General features: G+C 49.1%; 1 protein-coding gene across 2 annotated transcripts in view; it reads left to right on the top strand.

The window, feature by feature from the left end:
• The first annotated feature begins 9,786 nt into the window (after positions 1-9,786).
• The window catches only part of PBX1 (PBX homeobox 1), a 125,481-nt gene continuing 110,751 nt past the window's right edge, over positions 9,787-24,516 (top strand). Inside the window, exons 1-2 of one of the 2 annotated variants that reach the window (XM_068199341.1) lie at positions 9,787-10,187; positions 12,716-12,789. In XM_068199341.1, coding sequence (XP_068055442.1) covers positions 9,997-10,187; positions 12,716-12,789 — 265 coding nt within the window. In that variant the 5' untranslated portion in view covers positions 9,787-9,996. The remainder of the gene's footprint in view (positions 10,188-12,715; positions 12,790-24,516) is intronic. The other variant, XM_068199340.1, reaches the window with a different exon arrangement.

Genomic DNA, 24,516 nt, shown 5'->3' with positions numbered 1-24,516 from the left:
CGGCCATGTGTTGCCCCTGGAGTCAGCGGCTGAAAAGCACTTTATGAGGCAGCAGAAACACAATGGGCTATTATTTTTAGGCTAGAGCCATTCACACGTTTTCTCTGCAAAATGGGTACCCTCCCTCTTTGTTGTGTTTAGTTGTTTGTGCTTGCCTAATATTCCCTGCCCACCCAGCATCTAACAAAATGAGATGCTGGTCTTGTCTGGGGAGGTAAAATAGTGCAAATTACCCTCATCTGGAAACCCTTTGGGTCTGAACCTGAGCGCTGAGCTTCTGCTGTAGCTCCGTGTCCAGAGCAGTGGAGCTAATGACCTGAGGGAAGTTTGGACACAGACTGCAGCTCCTTCTCCCAGTAATGCTCTCCTCAATGGATTAGAAGAAGCTTCCCTGGCAAACTGGGAAGGAGTCCAAGCTGGGGAGCTGGTGTGATAGGAACTGACAGGGCTGGAAATTTGATTTCTGACTCTTTGTGCGTGTATTTCTCGTGAAAGAAGAGGGAGAGGGAGCCAGGGCTACTTTGAATCCTGCAATCATTAAAACCAATTCCACTTTTCCTGCCCCTGCCCACCTCCTGATATGTGTGTGAAACAATCTTTACAGCTACACAGCCATCAGATGGTATCGACCCTGCGGTGGAAATTGCTATTGACTGCTGCTGGTGCTGCTCTCTGCACTTCCGTGGCTTTTAAAGCGACACTCTTCAGGTGATTTCACTTTGCACTTGATACAGCCCGAGAAGCACTGCCTGAAACGGGATGGGAAGAGCCTGTGGGGGATTCGTGTGTGCAACAAACACTGTTACCCCTCCTTGGCCACAGGAAGGGTGTCTGAGCAAGTGGGAAGAGATGCTCCTGCAGAAGTACTTGTCTAATGGGAAAATTCAGAAATTTGATTTTTTTTCCTTTTGTCCATCATGAAAGGATTCCTGTGTCCCACTACAGTTGTTTTCTGCTGCAATGCTAACACAAAGCCAAGACCATTCTTCTACCCCTGTGAAGGATCCATCCAGTTCTACATCAGCTGAGGACTAGATACACTGATTTCTTGTTTTAAGGGCCACCTCTGATTCCATTTTACAAATTCTCTCTCATCTGCTCCGAGTTCCAATGAAAAAAAAAATTTTGAAATAATAATATTTACCTTTGAAGCAGGTGTTTTGTGCAGCTTAAAGAGCTCCTCTCTCTCACAGAGCTCTGCCTTTGCTCCCTGACTTAAGCCACATGGCATTGTCCAGGAGCAGCAGCTGGCCAGATGTGTCCAGTGTGTGTGTGCAAGGAGTTCCCTTTCTTGTTATCTGGAACAGTGACTGTCTAAAGCTTCCGAGCCAGCCCCTTAGCTTGAATGCAAATAACCCCTGCTATTAGCTCTGAGCGCTCCCTGACAGCCTTGATTTCAGGTCACAAGACTGGCAGGCTGCTGAGGTGTCAGGAGACGTGCCTGGCATTTCCCCACTCTCCAGCCCAAGCCCTAGGAGCTGCTCTCACTGCTTTACACGGAGCCTTGATGTTCATGTGGGGAGTGTGGCTCTTCTCAGCCTGGCTCTGTCTCAGCTGAATGGGAGGAAGAGGCGGGAATAGAAAGGGCTGGATGTTGAGAGCATTTCTTGGTGGGATAGTTTGTATTCCCAGCCCCAAGCACTGAGCAGGCTGGGAAGGGAGATGGGGTTAACTGGAATTCAGCAGAGTTGAGGAATTTCCTGCAGAGGCAGTAAAAGGCCTGGCCTAGGAGGGGTTTAACATGCCAAACACTGCCCTGCATGCCTGGGGAGAAAGTACAGGACACTTGGGGTGAGCACATGGCCCTTTGCTGCTTTTGCACCTGCTGCTCACCCCAGGGATGGCCACAGGTCAGGCGTGCCAGCTGTGAGAGGGACTGATGACCTTTGCCTGTCTCATGGCAGGTTGCATCTCCCAGCACACTGCTCCCATTTCTCTCCTCCCACCCCGCTCCCATCCAGCTCCTGGAAGCCTGGTACTGCCTGTTCCACGGAAACAGTGGGGACCTGGGATGACTCTTCTCCTCCCTGCTCCTCCTTGGACTCTGTGTTTCTCTCTGTCCTGATTAAAGTATTGCTCCAGACCCACACTATCCAACCAGGGAAAGAACATTTGGGAGAAGGGGCTGGACAGCCTGGAACAAAGGAGTTGTTTCAACTCTTTTATTTGAGGCCAGAGCAATGTGAGCCAAGTGGGATCTTCCCAGCTTGGACCTTGAAATCCAGGTCTTCTGTGAGTTAAATTGGGACTTCTAAAAATTAGAAGTCAGTTAAATTGGTGCTGCTTCCAATGAGATTTATTAATTTACATCCTTTGATGACCTTCCCCAGTATGAGACTGGGGGAAGAGCAGCATGTTAGAGTTGCCAGTAGCTTTTTGATTGTTACGTGTCCTTTTGTCTTCCCCATTGCCAGAACCACAATGCCACCTTTGTTTTCTCAGCCCTCTGTCCCCATCCCTTGGACACCTTGTCTTTTCTGCTTGCTAAATTGAGGCTGGGAAGGCTGAAGCTGCTGCTAAATAGGCCAGTGTGGGAGGCTGAAGGCTCATTGCAGAGCAGTGTCCAACAGCTCCACCTCCTTTGGTTCAACAGGACCTCCTTCCAAAGCCACAATCCCAGTGAACTTGCCTTTCCATTCTCAGGGCTGTGGCATCCCTGCCCAGCAGGGGCTGAGCTGATGGGGCAGCTGTGCCACTCCTGGAACGTGAGTGTGGGTGGCTTTGGGCTCACTGCAAGATGTGAACAGTGCTTGCTCTGCAGGCTTTGCTCAGCTTCAGAGGCGGTGACAACCTGTCCCTTTCTGGCTTCTCTTCTGGAGAACAGTGCCTAGGAAGGGCAAGCTGCTCCCCCAGCCCAGCTTCCAGCTCCACATGTCCCACAGTAACCAGGTGCTGCTGGAGTGTATGTGTGTCCTTATCAAACAAGCAGCCTTTGATAGTTTCTCTTTCTTCCGGGCTTAACCTGCCTAAGTCTTTTTGGGGTGAGATAAGATATGCGACTTGACAGCAATTTGAGGTGAGATTTTTTCCTCCTGGGAAAACGTGGCAAGAAATTAAGCTTTGCAGGTTTTCTGCCCAGTCGACCAAGCAAAGAAAAGTCCTTGGTGAACTTGGGTTGGGTCTAGGGACAGGAGAGCTACTGCTGTGATTTGTGGTTATTCTCTCTGCAGCACTGCCTCCGTAGTCACATGTGAGAGGCAAGTGGTTATGACACCTCTTTATGACCTGGGAGCCACAGGGAAGTAGTGGTGACTTGTGTGCTGGAAAGACAAGGTCACTGACAAGGGTGGTGCAAGCAGCTTTGGTTCATCTGACCATGCTAGAATCCAAATATTTTCAATTCATGAGAATTAAAGTGAACATCCTACTTTTAGGCTGCTGGGTGTTCGAAAGTGGGTGCTTCCCAAGGTGGTGTGCAGTACAGGGATACTACAGGGAAAGCTGTTGATAAAAGCAATAGTGAAAATGGATGTCTGGTTTGAAACCTATCTGTCCTACAACCTTCAGGGCCTGCCAGGGGACGTGTTTCCTGGGCTGTGAAAAACCAATATGGGACACAATCATATATCAGTGATTATATCGATCACTGTCTCAGACCCGTTCAGTCCAAGGACACCAGCACCTTTTGGAGGAGGTGTCGCTCCTGCTCTGGGAGTCTGGGGAGGGTGTGGAATGCGTGGCAGTGCTGGTGTGCGAGGGGAGGTGACTCTCCTTTAGGGGATGCTGGGTCCATACTCAAACCAATTAGTAGAATGGAGCTGAGCAAAGTACAGGAGGGACCTGACTGATAATAAGCAAAATGCTCAAATATGGGAAGTTGGGGAAGAAGCCAAATGAAAATGAAATGAAAGGCTAAGGTCCAACTACAGCAGTTGTGCAAAAAGGATGGGACAGCTGATAATAGGAAAGCCTGCAGGAACAACGGGTCAGCCCCGAGGAGAGAGGCTGAAGGAGTCTGTGAACAAGCCAAGCAGGGGTGGGGGGAGGTTCATGGAAAAGCGTTTCAGCAAATTGAAGCTCTTGGCTTGCTTACCACCATGGAGTCCTGCGTCTCTCACCGTGACCTCTTTGCTCAGTTCTTTGTGCTGATGGCCAGCTAGAGAAGAGCATGGGATAGTAGGGCCATGACTCAGGGAGCAGCAAGGGGCTCCTTGGCAGGCCTTTGAATGGGAGGACACTTCTCACCAGCTGTGGTGCTGCAGATGGGCCAAAGGTGTTGGTTCACCCTCAGCTCAGGGCGGGTGAGAACTGTCTTTGGGGACAGCCTCAGACCCCCCCCTTTTATGAAGGTGATACCAGAAACCTGTGGCTGAGCCTCTTCAACGACAACCTTTCTTAGTCTGGGAAACCCATGGAAAACTCAGGAGAGGAAAACCAACTTCTGACTGCAGACGAACTCCATAAAAACCATTTGAAAGGAGATGATGGTGTGGTGGAAAATATATTCCAAAAACCATGACTCTACATCTGAGATGCAAAGGAATTAATTCTGGTTAGCTCTGGTTCACATGAGGCAGCAGGGATTTCTTTCACAGACACTGTGCCCAAGGCAATTCCATGAGACCTTGGGGTGAGAACCTTGGTTCTTGCTGGTGGTTCCCAGAGGTAAGGCCCTTCTTTCTCTTGGCTTTCCATGTCCCTGTCTGTACAAGAAGTCTGGGGATAAACCTTCTCAGTAAATCATCTGAAAACGGGATTCCCACAAAAGAGAGCCCATCCTGATGGTGGTGAAGAGGTCTGCAGGTCTCATTAGGAGGCTTGACTTGTGGGAGCCTGTGGAGAAGCTGTGGAATACAGTTGTGTTCCTCCCACTAATGTGGCTTTTTTCTCTTTTTTTAAGCTCCGCACAAATGTGAGGCTCTCTAGATAAAAGTGAATTTAACAGCTATTTGTATCCTTTGAGGAACATCAGTACTGGTTGAAAGAGGGTAAAAGACCTTTTTTTGTTGAGTCTGGAATGGACCTGCTTTTATTGGAGGGCTCTATGACTGCTTTTGTTGCTATTTCCACTGACAGCTTTTACCTGACTTGTTTTCAAAATCCTTCTTGGAGGGTTTTTTTTTCTGTCTTGAAAAACTGCATTTCCTTGCTGAAATTCAAGTTTGGGGTCTGGAAAAATGTCCAAAATTATTTTGCAGATGGCTTGCTGTGATATAGAAGTCCCAGAAATAGGACATTTTGTGGGGGAAGTCACCTGTTTATTTCCAGGAGGGTAGACAATTTATTTTAAACAATGCCATTTTCTTTTCAATTATAGACGTTTTTGTGGAAAAAAATTGCAGCAGTCTCTAAGAAGGAGCACGTGACCACAATTAAAGGATGTGCTGTGCTGTATCAGAAGGTAGTATTTAAACCAGGGAAAGTCTGAATATTGGCTATAACTCATTGTAATTATACCATCTATTTCAAACATGTAAATATGTTTGGTAGCACTTACATGTTTATGTCAGCTATTGGGAAAAGACGTTTTTCTTTTTGGTAAACTTCTGGTGGTAGGAATTTTGTTACTTGTATTTGAATAAGTAACAAACAATTTATGTACCACAAATTTTTGTATGAATAGAATTTGTCCCCCTCTCTTGTAGTTTTAGGATTTTGCCTGTGGTCACTTTATTTATGATAATTTCATGAATAGATAATATTAATAAGCAATGTAATAATTAAGACATGTATTTCTTTATAGAACAGACCATGACCATGGCAGATTTGGTGTGACACACAGGTTGAAGGTGAGGCTGGGAATGGAATGAGTGGGAATACATTTCTGGCTCTTCCTGTTTTTACTGGGATCAGTGGTATTTAGCTCATTTTGAAAGGGCTTTGAGATCCCCACGCTGAGATCCCTCCAGAAGACCTAAAGTCTAACACACAAACCCTGCAAAAACCTGAAGGCTGATTTAAGCTGGCACCTGGAGTGAAGCCGTGTCTCTGCTCAACTGATGAGAAAACTCCCTTTGCTTCTGGGGACTGGGATCCTCCACCAGGGGAAATCATTCTGAGCCTATTTCCCGTCCCTTTGACATTTTCTGTCTTATCAAAAGCCAGAGGAGTAAGGAAGAAGGTTAATGACTAAATTGACAAATAAACAATCAGTTCAAAGCAACAAGACATTTCCAGGAAAATTTTAGAATTTCCTCTGGAAACCAGTTAGGAATGTAAACACTGCCACACTTCAATATAAAGGGGACCATCTATAGAAAACTCATTGTGTTACAGGGACTATTTCTGGGATACAGAAAGGGCTTTGGGTTTTCCATGGAAAATTTTCTTTTAGAGGAAAATTGCAGAAGAGAAAAAAATTAATTTGGTCATGGTGAATGAAGAAGGGCACGGCCAAAGCAGTGTCTTAGGTAGAGCCCCTCTGACGGTGTGAGGTATGATCTGTGCTCTGGCTGGCTCTGGGAGGTCAGGTTTGGGGCAGCAAAGCAAAGGAGTCTCTCTTCAGCAAAAAGGAAATGTTTAAGGAGTCCCAGGCCAGGAAATTGCTTCTCATCCCGGTGGCTTCGTGAGTGTTGAGCGATGGTGACAGTGGGATGCTTCCCTCGCGCTCGGAGAACGAGAGAGTGTGTTTGGCCTTCATTTCCAAGGGCTCCACTTTGCCACAGTAATGGTGCATTAGCAACAGCTTGATTTTCATTTAATAAATAATAGGAATTACGCTGTGACGCGGCCAAGATTTTAAACAAGAGGCTCCCATAAACATTTTCTGCAGGAATCTGTGATAAACCAAAGATAGCGTTCGACGTACTCGGGGGGAGTGGGGACGCCAGACTTGGATGCTGTCCATCTGCTACGCCACTGAAACAAAACCACTTTATAATAACCACAGAGGAGAGGAAGCGAGGCAGCTTGGCACATACACTTACACTATGTGTGGTGGAAATGTTTATTCTTTATTTCAGAAAGATTTAGTGGGTGTAGAGATAATAGAGCATAGTGCTCACTTGTGTCTTGGGGAAGGAGGGGTGATGGTGTTTGGGTTTTAAGGGAGTCCAGTGTCGGCTCCCATGGGGAATATTTTTGGTAATACCTATTGCAATCTCATGCACTTGGAAGGCAGGAGGAGACAGAGGAATGAAATGTGCTTTTCAGGAGAGGTGTTGTAAAGGCCCCAGGATTAGTTATCTCTGACAGGAAGGATTTTACAGACTCCAGCAGACAGCAGAGGCAGAATTCTGGCCGTTTCTGCACCGGCACGTAGATCTTCCAAGGTCCTGTGCTGGGATGCTTCCCTTGGAGCAGCTTGGAGGGTCTCCTGGCTCCTGCTTTCTCCAGCCTGATGTGCTGAGGCATCACACTGTGACTCAGAAAATAGGGAAGGATCTTCAAAACAAGAGTCAGGAGGGTCAACAGGCCACTGCATCCTATAGTCCCCAACATCACTGTCATGGTGCTGCCTTTCCCTCTGTGCATGCTCAGCTCTGCTGCACTGCCTGTCCTTGGAGCCACTCAAAGTCAAACCCAAAAGACCCTGGGCTGACCTGTGGGGGTGGGAGAGTCCCTGCCAGGGTCTGAGACAGCAAACGTCTAGACTTGGTATGTGAGCAAGCAAGTGAAGGGATGACTAAGTGTCTGAAAGTTTGGGCCTTTGGAGAGGAGTCCCTTGGCTCTTCGTTTCTTGGATACAGTTCTGCTTCCTGTGGAGCCATGGAGATGATAATATTTTTTTCTCCTTTTTTTTTTCCCCCCCTTTGCAGAAAAGTAAAAAACATACAGATACGTCTTGGGCGAGAAAGCAGAAACCTTTGAAAAATTTTGGCAAATCAAGACACATGAAGAACGTGTTGAGTGAAACATTTCAGAGCGACAAAAATCAAAACATCTCACTGCGCCTTCAACCGCTTTAAAACATTTTAATGGTTCGAAAGGAAATTTCAAAATGAAAAGTCGTGTTTTGCTTAAAACACTAGAAAGTGTTTCATTAAAAAGGAAGAGTGGAAGCAAAACAATTGCCTTATATGTTTTTTTTTTTTTCTCTCCAATGAACCTGATGGGTCTTTCCCCAGCCGATGGTGAAGTCAGGAGCTGGGACTAGACACGTCTTCCACTGTGTTACAAGGTGCCTGGAGCTGGCATCCTTGGATCTGAGAAAGGGACAATCTGATGAAGCCATTTGCCATGTAAGAAATCCTTGAATCACCATAACTGTTTCATTTATTCATTTTTAAATGCAAATTTGCAGGCCAGCCCACTCCATGGCCATGCTGGCTGATCAGCTGATGCCTACAGAGATCTTTCCAGAGACAGGACAGACTCACATGCTAGGGAATGAAGAAAGGGGCTGAGGAAGTCCTTTCTCACCAGAGTGCTGTGACATGTAGGTTGGAATGGTGTTCTTGGTGGCCTTGGGATCTCTGCTGGCTGTTGCTGTGCTGTTTGGGCAGTTGAGAGGCCATCAAGTGTGGGATGTGGCACCACTGGCCTGCATAATGTGCTTGGACAGACTCTGCACCGGGAAAGAGAAAGCAGAGAATCACAGAAGCAGTCCTAAATTGGAAGGGACCACAGTGGGTAATCCAGTCCAAGGTTCAGAGAGAGAAACGGCACCATGAAGATGCGCTGGTGGCTGAGATAAAAGGATCTCCCTGGGGGCTACAGGGCCAGGGAACCTTCCTCATTCCTGGGAGATCTGGGGACAACGTGGGGAGTCAGAGCCAGCTGGATGGCAGAGGGAGGCACAGAGACTGCCTGGGGGGCACCAGGGACCGAGGGGATGGGGAAGGCCGACAGCAGGGGAGGAAGGCTAAGGGAGGTGGGATGGCTGGCTAAGGAGAGGTGGGGAAGGAGAGGCTGAGAAGGGATGGAGAAGGCTGAGGGGAGGCGGGGGGCAGAGGGCAGCCGCCGGGGGGCCGCGGTGCTCCCGAGGCGAGGCGGAACGGCTGAGGCACCGCTCGGAGGGGCGGGGAGCGCGGGCCGGGGCCCGGGCGGGGGGTGAGGGCCGGCGGGGGCCCCGCATCCCCGGCGCGGGCCCCGCATCCCCGGCGCGGGCCCCGCATCCCCGGCGCGGGCCCCGCATCCCCGGCGCGGGCCGCTCCTTGCCGCTGCGGGGCCGCGCTCGGCCGGGCTCGGTCGCTTTAAGGCGCGGGCGGGGCGCGGCCCCGTCCCACCTCTGAACCCGGAGATTGACGGGCGGCCGCGCAGGGGGCGGCGCGGCCCGCGGGCCGGCCCTCCCGCCGCCGCCGCCGCCAATGGGGCCGGGGGGGCGGGCGGCGCCGCTGCCCCTTCCTCCCCCCGCCCCCGGGCTCCTCCGTGCCAGTTTGAGGAGTCCGGAGCCGAACAAAAGCAGGCGGCGAGGGCCGGAGCGGTGCGCGCAGGCCCGGCGCAGGGGGGGCCCAGCCAGCCCCGAACGCGGCCCCAGGGTGGGGGAAAGTTTGGAGCCCTCCCCCGGTGCGCGGGGGCTCCGCCGCGCTCCGGCCGCGGTAGCTCCGGCGCTGCCATCGCGGGCGGCCGCCCCGCCGCGGCCACCGCTGCCGCCGCCGCCGCCTCCTCCTCCCCGGGCGCAGCCCCTGCCCCCGGCCCGCCCGCTGCCTCCCCGGCGCGGGGCTGAGCTGCCCTGCTTTTGGAGTCGCCGCCGTTTCCCCTCCCTTCCCCGGAACCCCCCCCTTTCCCTCCCTCCTCCTTCCCTCCCTCCCTCCCTCTTCTCTCCTCCCTCCTCCCTCCTCCTCCTCCTCCTCCTCCTCCTCCAGCAGCCAAAGGGATTTTTTCCCCTTTCTTTTTTCTCTCTCTTTTTTTTTTTTTTTTTCCCTCCCCCCCCCCTTTCATTTTTCTCCTCCTCCTCTTCCTCCCCGCCGCGGAGCCGGGCGCCAGCGTGAAGGATAAATAAAAAGCGAAGAGGAAGAGGCTGGGGAGGAGGAGGAGGAGGAAGAAGGGGGGGGAGGAAAGAAGAAGAAGAAAGCGAGCAAGAAAAGAAAGCGAGGAGCCAGGCGGCCAGCCCAGCCGCGCCGCTCCCGGCAGCCAGGGCAGGAGGCGGCGGCGGAGCGGGGCCGGCGGCCGGCGATGGATGACCAGCCGCGGCTGATGCACACGCACAGCGGGGTGGGGATGCCGGGGCACCCGGGCCTGTCCCAGCACATGCAGGATGGACCAGGCGGGGCGGAGGGGGAGGCAGGCAGGAAGCAGGACATCGGAGACATCTTACAGCAGATCATGACCATCACGGACCAGAGTTTGGACGAGGCGCAGGCCAGGTGAGAGCGGCGGGGAGCGGGAGTGGGGGCAGGTGCCGGGAAGTTTCCCCCGCGCCCCGGCCCGGCCTTTGTTGTCCGGCGGGGAAAGCGCGCCCGGCCGCGGGCGCGTCGGGGGACGGGGGTCCTGCTGCTCCTGTTGCGGAGAAATGTGGCGAGGAAGGAAGGCGAAAAGAAAGGGGACCGGTTAATACCCCCCACCCCCACCCCCCCTCTCCGTTTATTATTTCCCATCTTTCTCCCACCTCCCAACTTCGGGGCGGTTTCGAGGGGTCGCCGCGCCCGCAGCCTCCTCCTCCCTCCATCCACAAACTGGGCCTGGCTTTTCCCAGCCTTTTCGGGGTGGGGGGTTATCTTCTGCGGAGGGCGGTCGTGGTTGGGGCTCCGCTCCGGGCTTCTCCGAAAGAGCCACGAAGTGCTGCCCCGCTTTTAGGGCTGCTAATAATGTTCTTTCTTAGGCCCCTGTAGTGGTGTTATTTTTTCAGCGCGTTTCTGCGCTTTGAAGATGCTCATAGAAGCTTTGCCTTTTTTCTTTTTTTCTTTTTTTTTTTTCCTTAATTGCAGATGTATTTAAAAAGGAAAAAATAAGGCTGTAAGAGCCGGTATCTGAATTGCCCTGAGCTTCGGGGAATGCAAACCTAATGCTCACCTTGAAAGGCGCTACCAAAAGTTCAGGGAGGGGAGGGAAAAAAAAGCCTCAAATGAAGGAATTAGAACAAAAAAGTTGCCCTGAATTGCCTGGGTTACACTTGATGTTTCTTCTGAGCTGCAAAGCTGCTTGGTGTGTTGTCCTTCCTCCTGCTAACTATGCCCCGAGTTGAAGCAGATTGCTAGAATACATTGTTCCTGGAAGAACGCAGCGCACAGCCCCCAAAACTCGCCGAAGAACTTGCAGAAGGATACAAGTACCCCAAACCTCAGCTTCCATCCTCCCTGCCTCCACAGCTTCTCTAGAGCTCCCGCTTACCATAGAGGCTCGTTGCAGGGTTGATCTTACTCATTTTCTTATGTTCTTGCAGGGGCAGACTAGCTGTGAGGAGGAGGAAATCATTCACTTTCTCCCCGGCCAGACCCGGGGCAGTGAGGGGCTCTTCCTTTGGAAAGTTGCAGGAATCGTGTGTGTTCCTGCCTGGATAATTTAGTGTAGTTAATCAAATCAATAAAACCAAAGCAGAACAGACCTAGGAGAAAGCTTTATGGGTTTTCCTTGCTGGTCTATTTCAGCTGCTTCCTCATAGTGCTTCTTTTTTTTTTCCTTTTTTTTTTTTTTATTTGTAAATTATTATTGTTTTTAATTCTGAGCTGGCAAACACACTGTATTTATCAATAACATTTGACTTTGCATTTCCTTCTTCCGTCCTACTATTGCACGCTTGTTTTGCTGCCTCCCTTTTTTTTTTGTTTGTTTGTTGGTTTTTTCTTCTTTTTTTTTTTTAATTAAGTTTTTGCAAGATGCAAAGTGCCAGCATTATTTGTAAGAGGGCCCTTACAGCATATGTACGTGATTTGCGTATACCCAAATGTCTGCGCCCATCTGGGTGTGCTGATAAGGGAACGCTGTGGTTCTGCAAGGGTATATACCTTTGAGAGACTTCGTCAGATATATAAATCTTTTTAACATGTTGTGGGTGGTGGGGTAAGTAGTGTGAATGTTTGCCAGATGTTCACATCATCTTTCGCGTGTAATTTTGGTTGGTAAACAGAAATCCCCGTAACCGGCGCCGGATAGCAGCAGCCCTGTGTGCAACTGAACCCTTGGCTAAATCACCCTATGGCTCAAGAGAAAAAATTAAATCGCGCTGTTTCTTTGCCTCAGCGGGCGCGTGGTGGGTTTTAAAAGCAGCCAATTAAAGCGCCCCCTCCCCAAAGTCTCTCCTCAAAACCCACAGGAGAACGGTCAGCTCTGGAATAACAGCAGCCAAAAGGAGCAGCGTTGAATAGCGTTGCCTCCCCTTCCCAGAAGCAGCCGGCTGTGATTTTTTAATGTGTTTACTGTCCCAATTGTAAAGAATTAAATTTTAACACCTGCAAATAAGCTGGATGTAAGTAGCATGGAGGCAGAGGAATGGGGTTCTCTCTCCATGTGTCTTTCTGTGCTCCACGTTGGGCGCTGAAATTCCCTGAATTGACAGCTCTAAGCAGGGGATGTTTCCAGCGCTGGGGCAAGGAGGAGTTTATTTCCCCTCTGCCTCACAAATAAAGCACATGGCCTGGTGTAATATTGGAGCTGGGGGACGGTAAGCCCAGTGCTGTGTCTGTGTTGAGCGAGACAGTTGATCCGAGCTTGGCTCCCAAAAGGTGCTGGCTCTGCCGTGGAGCATCGCCTGCCTTGCGCCGGCCGTGGAGCTGCTCGGTGGCCAAGGCGCTTTTCATTCCTAAACTGGTGACATTCATCTCCCCTGCCTTGGGTAGGTGGCTGTTTGCAGCACTGGGGGCTCAAAGCTGGCCTTCCTACACCGGCATGAATTTGGAAAGTTGTTCCTCGTGGTGACATCCTGAGCTCACCCTCCCCTCTCTTCTTTTCTCTCCAGGAAACATGCTTTAAACTGCCACAGGATGAAGCCGGCGCTTTTTAATGTCTTGTGTGAAATCAAAGAAAAAACAGGTAGGAAATCGATGCTGTTGGTTCTGTATTGTTTTTGTTCTCTGGGGATTTTATTCCCCAAGTTTGTGCCCCCCCCCGCCCCCATGCAGCAGTATTTAAGTGGGGAGAAATAACTCGTTGGTATTTAATGCTTCTGGCAGTGGACTTGCATGATGTGGTTTGTGTCTAGAAGAGAAAATATCGTGGTTTAATTTCTATTGTATAGCCTTTCTTTATTTATTGCTTTTTCTGGGGAGAAAAAAAAAATCAACCCCCTTGCAATTTCTGTCTTTCTCTAGTTTCTTCTTTAAGACATGGCACTGCTTAAAAAACAAAATCTGAATGTAGAGTGCATGTGTGGGAAATAATCCCAACAAAATGGAACTGTGCAGTTTTATTACCATTAGTAGTCAGGTAAACACAAAGGTTGCTTACTTTTTTGTAAAAGAAAGAGTTAAAATGCTCTTGTCTGCCAGTCATCCAGGCTAGCTCATGTAAGAGTGAGTTGTCAGTTGCCTTTAGTGAAAGCAATATATTAGATTGTTAGTTACTTTAGGGTACTGTTGTTTTATGGCATGGGGTGTTCTCAGGCTTCTTTAGAAGCTAATGGCATGAGAGCGTTGGTTCTGCTGTTTCCCACTTTCCAGACCTCCTACCATGTACTAACACACTTAGAACACATCCCAGGGGGGCATTTAAATTTTAAAAGCAACAATTAAAAAATAGCAGTCATCAATCAAGGGTGATCTTAAACAACAGATGCTCAGGGAAGGACATTTAGCAACATGCACCACTTATTTATGTATTTGTTGGAATATCTCTCTTTTTTTTTTAATATAAATGTAAAAAATAGTGGGGGGAATGATGGAAATTCGGGGGGTAGTTCATCTCTCCTGTTGGTTTTCTGAGCTGACCAGAGTTGATCTGTGGGCTTTCCCATGCCGCCGTAGCTGCCTTGTTTTAGCACGCTGCAAAGTACTTGACTTTTCCCCCCCTTCCCCCCTCTTTACAACAAGGACTGAAACAGTCAATAATTCATATCTAAGCCATATAAGCAAGGGCATGACATGAATGAAAGTGACAATAAATATGATTGCACACCCAGTTGATATACATTGATAGTTACACATAAAAGGGGAGCAGCTTTCAGGAACCTGAACTGGGTCTTTTTTTTTTTTTTTTTTTTTTTTTCCTGTTCTTAATTTTATATATATATATATCTAAAACCTCCCAGCATGAGCAGCTGATTGAAAATACAATTACTTGACTCTTGCAATATATATAAAATGACTAAGAGGGCCCTTTGTTAAGCGTTGTTTGTGCAGTGTGTAGCCCAGACAAAGCACCTACCGATGGCATTCGGCTCTCCGGAGTCCTCCCGGCTGCGGGGCCGCCTCTGACCTTCCCGAAGAGTCCTTCCCTACAGACTTCCCATAATAACCAGCAGTGGGTTTGGTATGGGGACTTCCAAACTCTTCTTATGCTGTGACATGAAAGAGTCTGCGTAGAGAGAAAGGTTCAGGATTTTATAGAGTTCCCCCGCATGCCCCCACAAAAAAAAAGGGAGCCACCGAGTTCCTTTCCCTCTTCTCTCTTTCTCCTTTAATTTTGTGTGAGCCAAGGAACATTTGCCTGCCTCTTCTCTAAGTGTGTTTGATGCTGTATATGATGCTCCATACGTTGCCTGTGCAGGGACGCTTTTTGGCAGAGTAGCTGTTTAATCCCAGCTCAGCTTCGCTATCAGCGCAGTGGCAAAGTTAGGGAACAAGGAAGGTGCTGGGACCAAACTTGGTGGGGAAAGCCAGGTGAGCTCGGGGATGCTGTGAGGTCCCAGTGAGCTGAGGAGGGATGAGGAACTGTGCATAGCCACAGTGACAGGGTGTAATAATTCCTGTCTGCAAAGGAAAACGGAAAGATATGGTATAGGGTGAAGCATGCTGCTGGAAATAAGGATATTCAGGTGTGAATTGGGGCTGTTTTGCATTTTTAGAAATGCTGTTTGTTGGTGTTGTGCCTGGATTACTTGGCTTACGGGGCTGTGCTGTGGAGGCCTCCAAAGAGGTTGACTCGAGATGGCTTTTGGAGCGTTGTTTATCTACCCTTGGATATGTTTGCGGTGAATTCTTTCACTTTGCAAATTCAAAGACCTCCTCCCCTCTCCCCCCCACCCCCCATCTGCGTCCCCAAAAGTCACACTTCATAAGAAAGCAAACAGCCAGATGGTTTCGGTTTATTTTTATTATTTTTTTTAAATTATTGCGTTGTGGGCCCAATGCTAGGAGGAAGTTTGCCTTGTTTTTTCTGGGGCCGAGGGTACCGCCTGCGTCTGTTTGCTTACCCCTTCCTTGCGGGCAGCGGCGTGAAAGTTGAGCCAACTTCTCGCTTCCCACTTTCCATTTAGCTTCCCAGATTTTTGCATGTGTGGCGTTTGAAATCCTGGTGATTGTTTGTGGTCACTGGTGGGTGTTTGAAAGTGCGTGCGTACATCTTCCCCCCGGCGTTATGATGTGCAGAAATGTGCGTTCGGTTACCCCGCTGCCTGATTTAAGTGACTCCAGAGCCTTACAGAGACTTTACCACTGTCTCTCGCAACATTATGGCTACTATTTCATAGCGTTAACCTTGTCTTGAGCAAACCCAAAGTGTCCATAAAGTTCTTAGAAAAATAGGTCATCTCTGCTGGCCAAAGAGTTGCCTTTTGCATTTGGGCTCTTCGGTTATTTTAAAGTATTTATTATCACTTTAAAAAATTATAATGATAAAAAAAAAAGCTCAGGGGATTGCCTTTTGTCTGCAAACCTGGGGATTGGTGCTTTTGGGGTGATGTCTGTTTACAAGTAATAAAAGTTGAGAGGTCTGATCCAGGCAGGAGTATGTAGGGGAGGAAAAAAATTGCTGCTGGAATATACATCAAAGTTGTCGGCGTTCATTTGGTGTGTTTTCACTTGCTGTTGGTCGCTTTGTTGCGAGGGAAGGGGCAGGACTGCCTTCAAATGGCTGGCTGGCTGGCTTTTTGGAATAATAATTATGGAAATGGAGAGGCATTGTTGTCCTAAATACAATTGATTCCTCCATCAATAGGGATTGAAATCGGAAATTGCATTCCTGATTTATAAAAAGTTTGAAGGCAAGGGTAGGGGCTCTGTCTTTATGGCTGTTTTTTTTTTTTTCCCTTGTTTTTTTTCCTCTCTCTCTTGGTATGTTTTTTTTTTTTTTAAGCTGTTCTCTGCATGAGCAGAATAGCTAAGCAGAAGAATCAGGCAAGGCGTACGCAGACGTGGGGTCCTTGGATGGCAAACTGGAAAATATCTGCTGTCAAAATGCAGCAGCATCTATTTCAGCTGTGAGCCTTTCCCAACTCCCATCTCGTTCTGCGGGGACCGGTGGGGAGAGGCTGAGCACAGGATATATGACCATTTAATCTGATTCCTCCTCCTTAAGAGCTTTTCCCATCGTTTCACTTTCTCCGCTCATTTAGGGGAGGTGAGGGCACCGGGCAAATTCTACTTCTTAAGAAGACCCTGACTTTGCATTTGAAATTCTACAATTTTTATTTTCTTACCTTCCTCTCCCTCCTGTGCTGAAGGAATTCAGGACTAAAAGAAAAATGTACATAGCACCAATGGGGGGATTTACAAAGTGGAATATTTATAGACAGCATTGATTAGCTGTGCAGTTGTTGTTGAATAATGGGTTTGTTGTCTCTTTTTTTTTTTTTTTTAATTTTAGAACATAATAGCTATATAAGGTGCCTCTTAGCTACCTTTCCCTGTGCATTATCTTCACCAAACTTAACTCAAATCAGATCTTTGGAGGAGGTAGGATTTTTCCCCTTCTTCTCTTCCTTAACACCCCTTTGTTCTCTCCAGCTCTGTGTTCAATTAACACCCCCATCGCAGAACTGTAGTCTTTTTTTTTTTTTTTTTAATGTCTGTTACTGTATTTCACTTCTGACACCTCTCTTATTATTCTTGCCTGCTATTTCTCTTTAATATAGCAATTATGATTTGGGGTTTCTTTTTCTTCCTCCCTCCCTCCCCTCTTTTCCCCACGCCCCCAAGTAAAACCCCACCAGGAGCAGCATGGAGAGAAGAGGGGCAGATGTGGTGTGTGCAGTGCTGGGGTTTTTGGGGGGTGGGACAGAGCTCTGAGAGGGTTACACTGGCAAGCCCAGTGCGCCTTGGCTCAAGCGTTCCTCCCAGCAGGATGGGGCAGTTTGCTTTCCTTCCCCCCAGCCCTTCCCCAGGGTATCAAATCCTGCCCTCCTCCTTATCCTGCCTTTCCACTGAGGAGGTTTCCCAAGGCGCAGGAGAGAGTTCAAAACCCCGATTTGAATTTCAATGCAATTCCTGCACCTAAGGCATCATTCTGCTGCTTGGAAAGAAAGCTCATCAGGAAAGTGCTCAGTGCTCCAGCCCTGCAGGATCTGGGTCCCCGGTCAGCTTGCTCAGCTTTGGGCAGGTCCAACCCTTGCCCTGCTCTCCCTCCTGCCCTTCAAAGGGGAGGAAGCTTTTGCTTTGATATTTGTTATTACTGATTTTTTTTTTTTCTTCCAGTTGAAAGGCTTTGAAGGCAAAAGTGATGTTGCTCTCTCTCTCTGTGGCAGGCAGTCTGCAGGGTCCCTGGTGTGGCTGCCACAGGGGGAAGTGAAATATTTTGGGAGAACAGGGCCTCCAGTCCAATCCACTCTGCCTGAGGAAGCCTTGATATAACTCACAATTAAATTGCTTCCAGAAACCTGATGCCTTCAAGGGAAAGGAGGGGAGGGAATGTGCAAGGGACTAGAAGATAAGGGATGGTTTGGTAGACCTTGTCTTGGTGGAGGGCTGAATTAACACAAGAGGAGTGGCTACCTCTGGGACTGACTGGGAGGGAATGGAAACCAGTCATCCTGATGGGAGGTGGGACATGTCCCACTAGGTCCTGGCACCTGGAGGGAGCAGGGTCTTCAGGGCTGGACCCATCTCTAAAACAAGTCAGTTTTCTAGGCTTTCATCTTCCAGTGTGGTGGTGTCCATCAGGGATCTGTTGGGGATGGATGGCTTTGGAGGATCATGCTTGCGGGCAGACTTCTCTTTTTTACTTTTAATTTCATATTTTTTTCTTCTCCCCTGGTAGCATGTGGTTGGAGCTCTTTGAATGGAGCAGGCTTAATCAGTTTAATCAAAATTGGCCTCCTGCAATCCTCCAGGGGAGGAGGTGGGAAGGACAGTGTTGCCAGTGGGCTCTTCTTCCCACCTCCTCTCCCTTGGCCCTGCCATGAGAGCAGAGAAACCAGGCCTGGCTCTGGCATAGCATTCCCACTCCTGAGGGACTCCCCACGATTTGAGGTGTACAGGAGTAAACCTGTTTGCTTTTTATTTCAAGGCTTGTTTTTTGTGGGTGCCTGATGTTGAGCAAACTTTGTTATGATTGCAGCAGAGCAGGAAGGTGCTTTTGGAGGATCTGCTGTGTCCTGTTGCTCCCAGCCCTGTCTATTTTTTCCTGGGAGATGGATGAGCCAGCCTTCCAGCTCTTGATCCCCATGTTCCCAGGTTTCCAAGCATTTGCTTGCACTAGCCTCCCAGGTTTTGGGTAGCTTTGGGTCCAGGGAAGGAGGATTCCTGGAAGAAGCCCGCTCTTTGGGTAATTCCAGCTGACAGCAGTGGACGAGGCACAGAGGAGAACAAATCTGCGTTCACTATTAATGCGTGCTGGAAAAATACCTGTATTAACCAGACGTGGGCATAAACAGCAGCTAACCAGAGCATTCTTTTCCATGAACGTTGGGTGTTCTCCCTGCTGCCATGGATCTCTCCAGTCCATCTCCCCTTGCCTCTGCGTGATCCTGGCAGCAGTCAGTTTGTGGGTGATTCCGGGGAAAGAGATCCTGTTATTGGGCCTTGTAGCTCCAAATGAGAAACTCGGAAGATCTTTCAGGCCTAAATTTCTCCTGGGAAAAGTGGTTCAAGTTCCCTTATTTGAGACCTGCAGAGGGATTTCCTCCTTGGAGCGCTGAGTGTCTGCAAGCAGAGCTTTTCTAAATGCTCTCAAATGTGAGATTTATTCTTGTTAGCAGGACTCGTGCCGGCCCTGGGTTTGAGGGCAGCGGTTGTAAACAAAACACAAGAGAAACTCTGAGACAATTTCATCATGGTTTGTTGTTTTTTTTTTTTTTTTTCCGTCACAAGGAAATTACTGCGTGCAGCAATCCTTGAGGGGAGTAGGGTGGTGGTTTAAACATAAATGGGTTTGTTTGCAGTGAGATATAGTAAGCTGTGCTGCTGGTGGTGCTTCTGCTGAATCAGAGCTGTGGATTTTGGCAGGGAGAAGGGAGGAAGACAGGATTCCTCATCTGCCTTTGGTTCGGCACCTTATTCCCCAGTTCCTGCTTTAATCTTGGAGCTGCTGCTTTCTCTGCTAACGAAGCTCTGCAGAGGGTTTCGTGATCTCTTGGAAATCTGCTGAGAAGCATTTTACTATTACCTTTTTTCCTTCCTGTGCTTGGAGTTGGGGTGCTTTGGGAGACAGGAGAGCTTGTCTTATCTGCCCTGTGCACTGCAGGGGTGGTTTGCAGTTGATGCAAAATATGAGGAACTCAGTAGCGTGAGTTTTGCCCTGAAGATGTGATATTATCTGTTTTCCACCTTTTTTATTATTTGTGTTTTTTTTTTTTTTCCTGCTTTGCATTCCCATGGCAGCGAGTTTCTCTGGTAACATGTTTTGCTTTGGGAGTTGCTGTGGGGAAGGTGGGCTGCACAAAACTGGCTCCACGGCCCCCAGAGCAGGATGCCCCTGCCAGGCTCCACACTTTGGGGCTGAGTCTTCAGGCGTTTGGGTGCCGTGCAGGGAGAGGTGATGCTCCCTTGTGCTGCAGGGATGCGCCTAGCACAGGGGGACTCCGTGCTGGGTCAGGGTTTGGAAGGAGGTAATGTGATTTACAGCAATGGATCTGGTTAATAATCTCCAGCAGCTTCTGTATACTCAGGGGCTGCTCGTATTCCCAGCCAGGTGTTTGCAGACCAGATCAATATGGCCCTATTTGCATGGGGCTGTCCGTAATCTAATAAACCAGCCTCAATCTGCATCCTTTACTTTTCCCAATCATCCATCGGGTCCCGATCTGGCGAGTGTTCCCAGTGGTGGGAGAAGGTGTTTGTGAGCACTGCCTGGCTCCTGGGCTGCCAGCCTGGGCTCACACGTGGCAGCCCAAGGCTGCACCCTCTGCCAGAGCCCGGGCTGTGCGAGCACCCCAGATTTTTGGGTTTGCTGGGTTCTGCATGGTGCTTTGCAGATGACCACCTCCCCAGTGTGCCCCTGAGGCATCAGTATTGGGGGTTTTATGTGAAATCCACTTTGCCACTGGGGAGCATCTGCTAGGAACTCCCTTGGAAACCAAAAGTGATGGTTTTGTGGGCTGGGTGGTCGGCAGCTTCTGCTCAAAACTGCCTCAGAGGTGCTGCATCCCCCGGTGACTTAAATAATCCAGGGTGCTATAGGGATAAATTACAGAAAGCTGTGGCCTGAGGAGGCTGTGGACTGAATACATTAGTGTGTGTTATCAAGCTGGGCTCAGGAGGGACTCAGGTGATGCTTTCTCCCAGTGCTGGGAAGCACTTGGCCTGGAATTATTGATTTGCAACTGTGTCAAGGAAAAAAAAAAGAATAATAATACCTCTTGGCCTTGTGTTTGTGAGCTGTGCCCCTGTATGGCATATGTGTGTATATATATAATTTTTTTTTTTTTGAGCTGGAACAGAAAACCACTTCTCCTGGCTCCTTTTCCTGGTGGGGAAGGCAAGGCAGCCAGAGAATGGGCAGCCCAGTGGAGGGTTTGGCTGCCAGGGAAGCCGTGCCTGCCGAGGAGCAGAGTGCTGCTGGTGACGCTCTGCGTTTTGGGGAGGTTGCCACCACGGATAATAGAAATCCCCTGTGACACCTTGAGGGAGCCGTACATTGTCACTGTCCCCTCTCTTCCTAGCCTTTTATTTATAGGAGAAGCCTTACCCAAAATAGCTTTTTTGCTTGCCCTAAGCTGATGGGCTTTTTCCAGCCCCCCCCCCCCGCCCTTTTTTCACCCTTAAATCTACTGATAAATGGAAAACCCTCAAAGAGCCAGTGCTGTGAGGAGCTGTTCTAATCTAAAATGATAACTTTGCCATTTTACCTCAGCTTCGTTGAAAAACGAGCAGAGCTGCCTTTGCAAGTGGGATCAGCCTGCTTAAATGCTGGTGCCTGGATTTTTGTTTCTCATCCGAGTACAAGCCTGGAAACTCAGTTCATCGTTTCCACGTCCCATTTTTGGTTTCGCACAACCTGGCTGGCCTGCTCATCCTCGTTACCAGAAGAGGAAAATCAAGTTTCTCTCCTGGTTGGATAACATTTTCAAATTCCAGAGTGATGTCGATTAGCAGAATTAGCAGTGGCAGGTTACCTGGCAAAAATACCCTTCCAGTTGTGAAGTGTTCCTTGTTGGTTGCTGCTTCTTTCCCAACTCCAGCAGTCCCGATCCCAAATAGGTCTCCACAGCGTGGGGATTTTTCTCTCTTAACTCAGCGCGGTTGTTTCCTTTTGACATTTGATATTTACAAGGCTGGAGCCAAACTGAAAGTGAATCTGCCCATAACTCTACTAAATGTGCCTTTCTAATTTCAGCATTAATGTTTCAAAACCCAAGCTGCTGGTGGGTGTACCTTTGCTTGTTTACACATATCTTTCTTTTTTTTTTTTTTCTTTTTTTTTTTCCTTGTGCTGTGATTCTCTGGTGGAGCATTAGGAATGATACAATACCTGGAGCTTCTGCATGGATTGGTCTCTGGCTTTCAGCTGTATATTTGGCTTTTAACTCCTAAGTCTCTAATTTAAAACGGTTGCCAGTGTTTTAGGTTAGTATTTTTGTTTGGGAAGAGCCTGCTTATATGCAAAATTATTATTGTAATATATGATTCATTGCAATAATATTGCAAGAATTTTCAATAATATGATTGATTGCAATATTGCAATAAATTGCAAAAATATTATTTCAAATACTGCGATAACGTGATGAATTTGCAATACTCTGATTATTGCAAATCTCTAGACAAAAGGCTAGAGATTGCAGTTCACAGGGTAAAGGGAATTAGCTGGAAAGAGTTGTGGCTGTCAATCCTGACTTGATAGCACAGGACACAGCCCTTCCCCCGGTAGGTTTAGTGTGGAGCTGGCGCTTTCCAGAAGAGCGCTTGTTCACATTTAGAGAAGTTACAGGCGGTGGGACATGCTGCACTGGTTGGAAGTGTGTTTTGAGGGGTTTATGACCCTCGCTTTAGAGGGGTCACCTCTTTATTTCTGATACAGATTCACGAGGCTTCTGGCTGCAGCGTAGTGCTGTGCGTGTGCCGCAGAGGGCGAGGAGCCGCTCCCGGAGCGGTTGCATGTTTGGGGGAGCAGGTGGCAGGAATGGTGTTTTCACCGAATGTATTATTCCCCCGGAAAATCCTGGCTGTTAGATCTGGGCAGCAGATGTGAAGTGTCGATCGGTATCGGCGGTGGGAAGGGACTTGCAATATACTTTGCTAATGGAGAAGAACCCGAGGAGCGATTCCCTGATTTACGCTTTCGGCGATGTGAAATGAAACTGTCTGAAGCGCTTTGCTCGGCAAGCTCTTAGCAGACCACTTCTTCCTCCCTACTTCATGCAGATTTTTCCAAAGAGACTGTGTCTTGGTTTTGTTGCTGCATGGACAGAGGTGGCTGGGAGACGTGGACCCCTTAAATGCATCTGGAGGCACAAAGCATCCAGCATGGGGAGCAGGGAGCAAGCAGCGCCCGCTGTAGCTCACTCCAAAGCCCCGGTGCAATTCTGTCCCCAAGTGGCTGAAAAGGTCATTTAGCACAAGAGCAAACGTTTATTTTTTTTTTTCACTCCCTCAAATAGTCAAATTAGCATCCCTTCCTCTGCCACAGGAGCTCCTGGAGGGGGCATCCTGAGAAGGATTATAGGTAGGAGCGCCTGGGCCTGGGCTGTTCCTCTCCCGAAGGTCCCTGGCTGCTATTTGCACATCCCAGTGTCTGACTGCGGCTGGCATTTCCCCCGTTTGCTGGAATTTACTTTCTGCCTGGCGAGGGCATTGGGTAACATTTGCACACCTGGGCTGCTTAAGCTGTGGAGGGGCTGGGGGATGTGTTGGAGAAGGTCAGGGGTCTCTGCTTTCCGTATGGGCAGGAGGGAGCAGGGAGAGCAGCTGCTGGTACTGTGTCCTCTCCAGAGGCAGCAAGCAGGAGGGGGGAAATGGTGTTGTGTAATGTCAGGATACCTGTGCCACCATCTGGACCTACTCTGATGGAGGTGGATGCAGGCTTGGCCCTGGCTCTCGAGAGCTCAGACCCTGCTGGGTTTCTTCTTGTGGATGGATGGGTTGGGCAGTGGGTGCCTGGTTGGTTTTATTGTGGTGGAGGGGGCTGTGTTCCCTTTTGGAAAGGATTGCAGTGCATGTCTGGCAGATGCACAGCCCGGGGTGGGAGTTTGCCTTAGAAATAACTCTTTTGCACCAGGTCTAGAATGTCATGGGATCCTCACCTGTGGGCTCTTGAGGATAAGGGTATGTAGCAGCACAGTGGCATGGCTGGAGGCTTAGGGAGACTATCCCAGGGGCAGACTGGAATTGTTTACTGTGAAAAACTCACAGGTATTATGGAAGGAGGTGAGGCACAGCCGAGCGTGGTGGTAGGGGAAGTCCCTGATCTTTCCATGTGTCCTGAGGCAGTGACAAATCCATGTGGTTAGAAGGGATGATTTTTATTTCCCTTGTTCTGGCGTTTTTGGTTAGGTCTTACAGAGGTCTGAGAGCCAGAGGCCAGGACAGAAAGTGAAGCCCATGGTGCCACAGTGCTCCAAGACCCCGTTGGGTGCAGCGGGTATGGCTGGCAGAGCGCGCCGGTGCTGCGGGCAAGGGCAGCCAGTGGACCTGCTGCATCATCCCGGGCTGGGATTGGGAAAGGAGCTGTGCAATTAGGAGAGGTCCCTGTGGCTTGTGTTTGAAAGGAGCTCCATTAGGGTAATTTTGAAGCTGCTGTTTAATCAGAAGGCCGTCTGCTAATAGAGAGGAAAACGCTGGGTGGGTCTGTGCTTATGCTGCATCCCCTCTTCCTGGTTCCTTGTGCTTTTTTTAAATTGCTTTTGCTTCACCCTTTGGGAATGCTACCCCAGAGGCACCCAGGTGCTCATCAGCACCATTGGGTAGTGCTTTCCAAGGATTTCCTTGGCCTCTTGCCTATTGTGTGTAGTTGTATCCTGCTGCCTTCCTCTTGCTCCATCTCCTCCCTGTTCACAGGCACCGATGCTGGGTCTGACCCTGGTCAGGGATTGCCCTTGCAGGTTCCTGAAGGAAGCCAGTCCTGATGGCTCCGTGGAGGGCTCCTAAGAGTCGGCAAGGAGCATGGAGGAGACCTAAACGAAGAACAAATGAGAACCATATAGAGACAAATGGGAATCAGATTTAGGAAGCAGACGAGACAACCCTTTGGAAGGGGCAGGGGCAATGTTTGCTTTAATCAGTCTCCTTGGGTTTCAAGCAATAATAAAGTAGATTTGTTTTCTTTTACCTTCTCTTCCCCAGCCCCCACTTTTTCCCTGTTTCCTCTTCCTTGCTCTTCTCAAAACAGCCCTGGATTCAGCAGCACCAACATCTCCTTCCCAAGCTCCCACTTTCTGCAGATAGGATTGCTGGCCAATCCAGTCAACATCCTGTCCATTTTTTCCCCTTCCTTCTGTCTGGTTCACACTGGCGG

This window comes from Anomalospiza imberbis, chromosome 9, assembly GCF_031753505.1.
Source record: "Anomalospiza imberbis isolate Cuckoo-Finch-1a 21T00152 chromosome 9, ASM3175350v1, whole genome shotgun sequence".
Classification (NCBI taxonomy): domain Eukaryota; kingdom Metazoa; phylum Chordata; class Aves; order Passeriformes; family Viduidae; genus Anomalospiza; species Anomalospiza imberbis.
The sequence above is the reverse complement of the archived record's forward strand: the minus strand, read 5'-3'. Positions and strand labels throughout refer to the sequence as shown.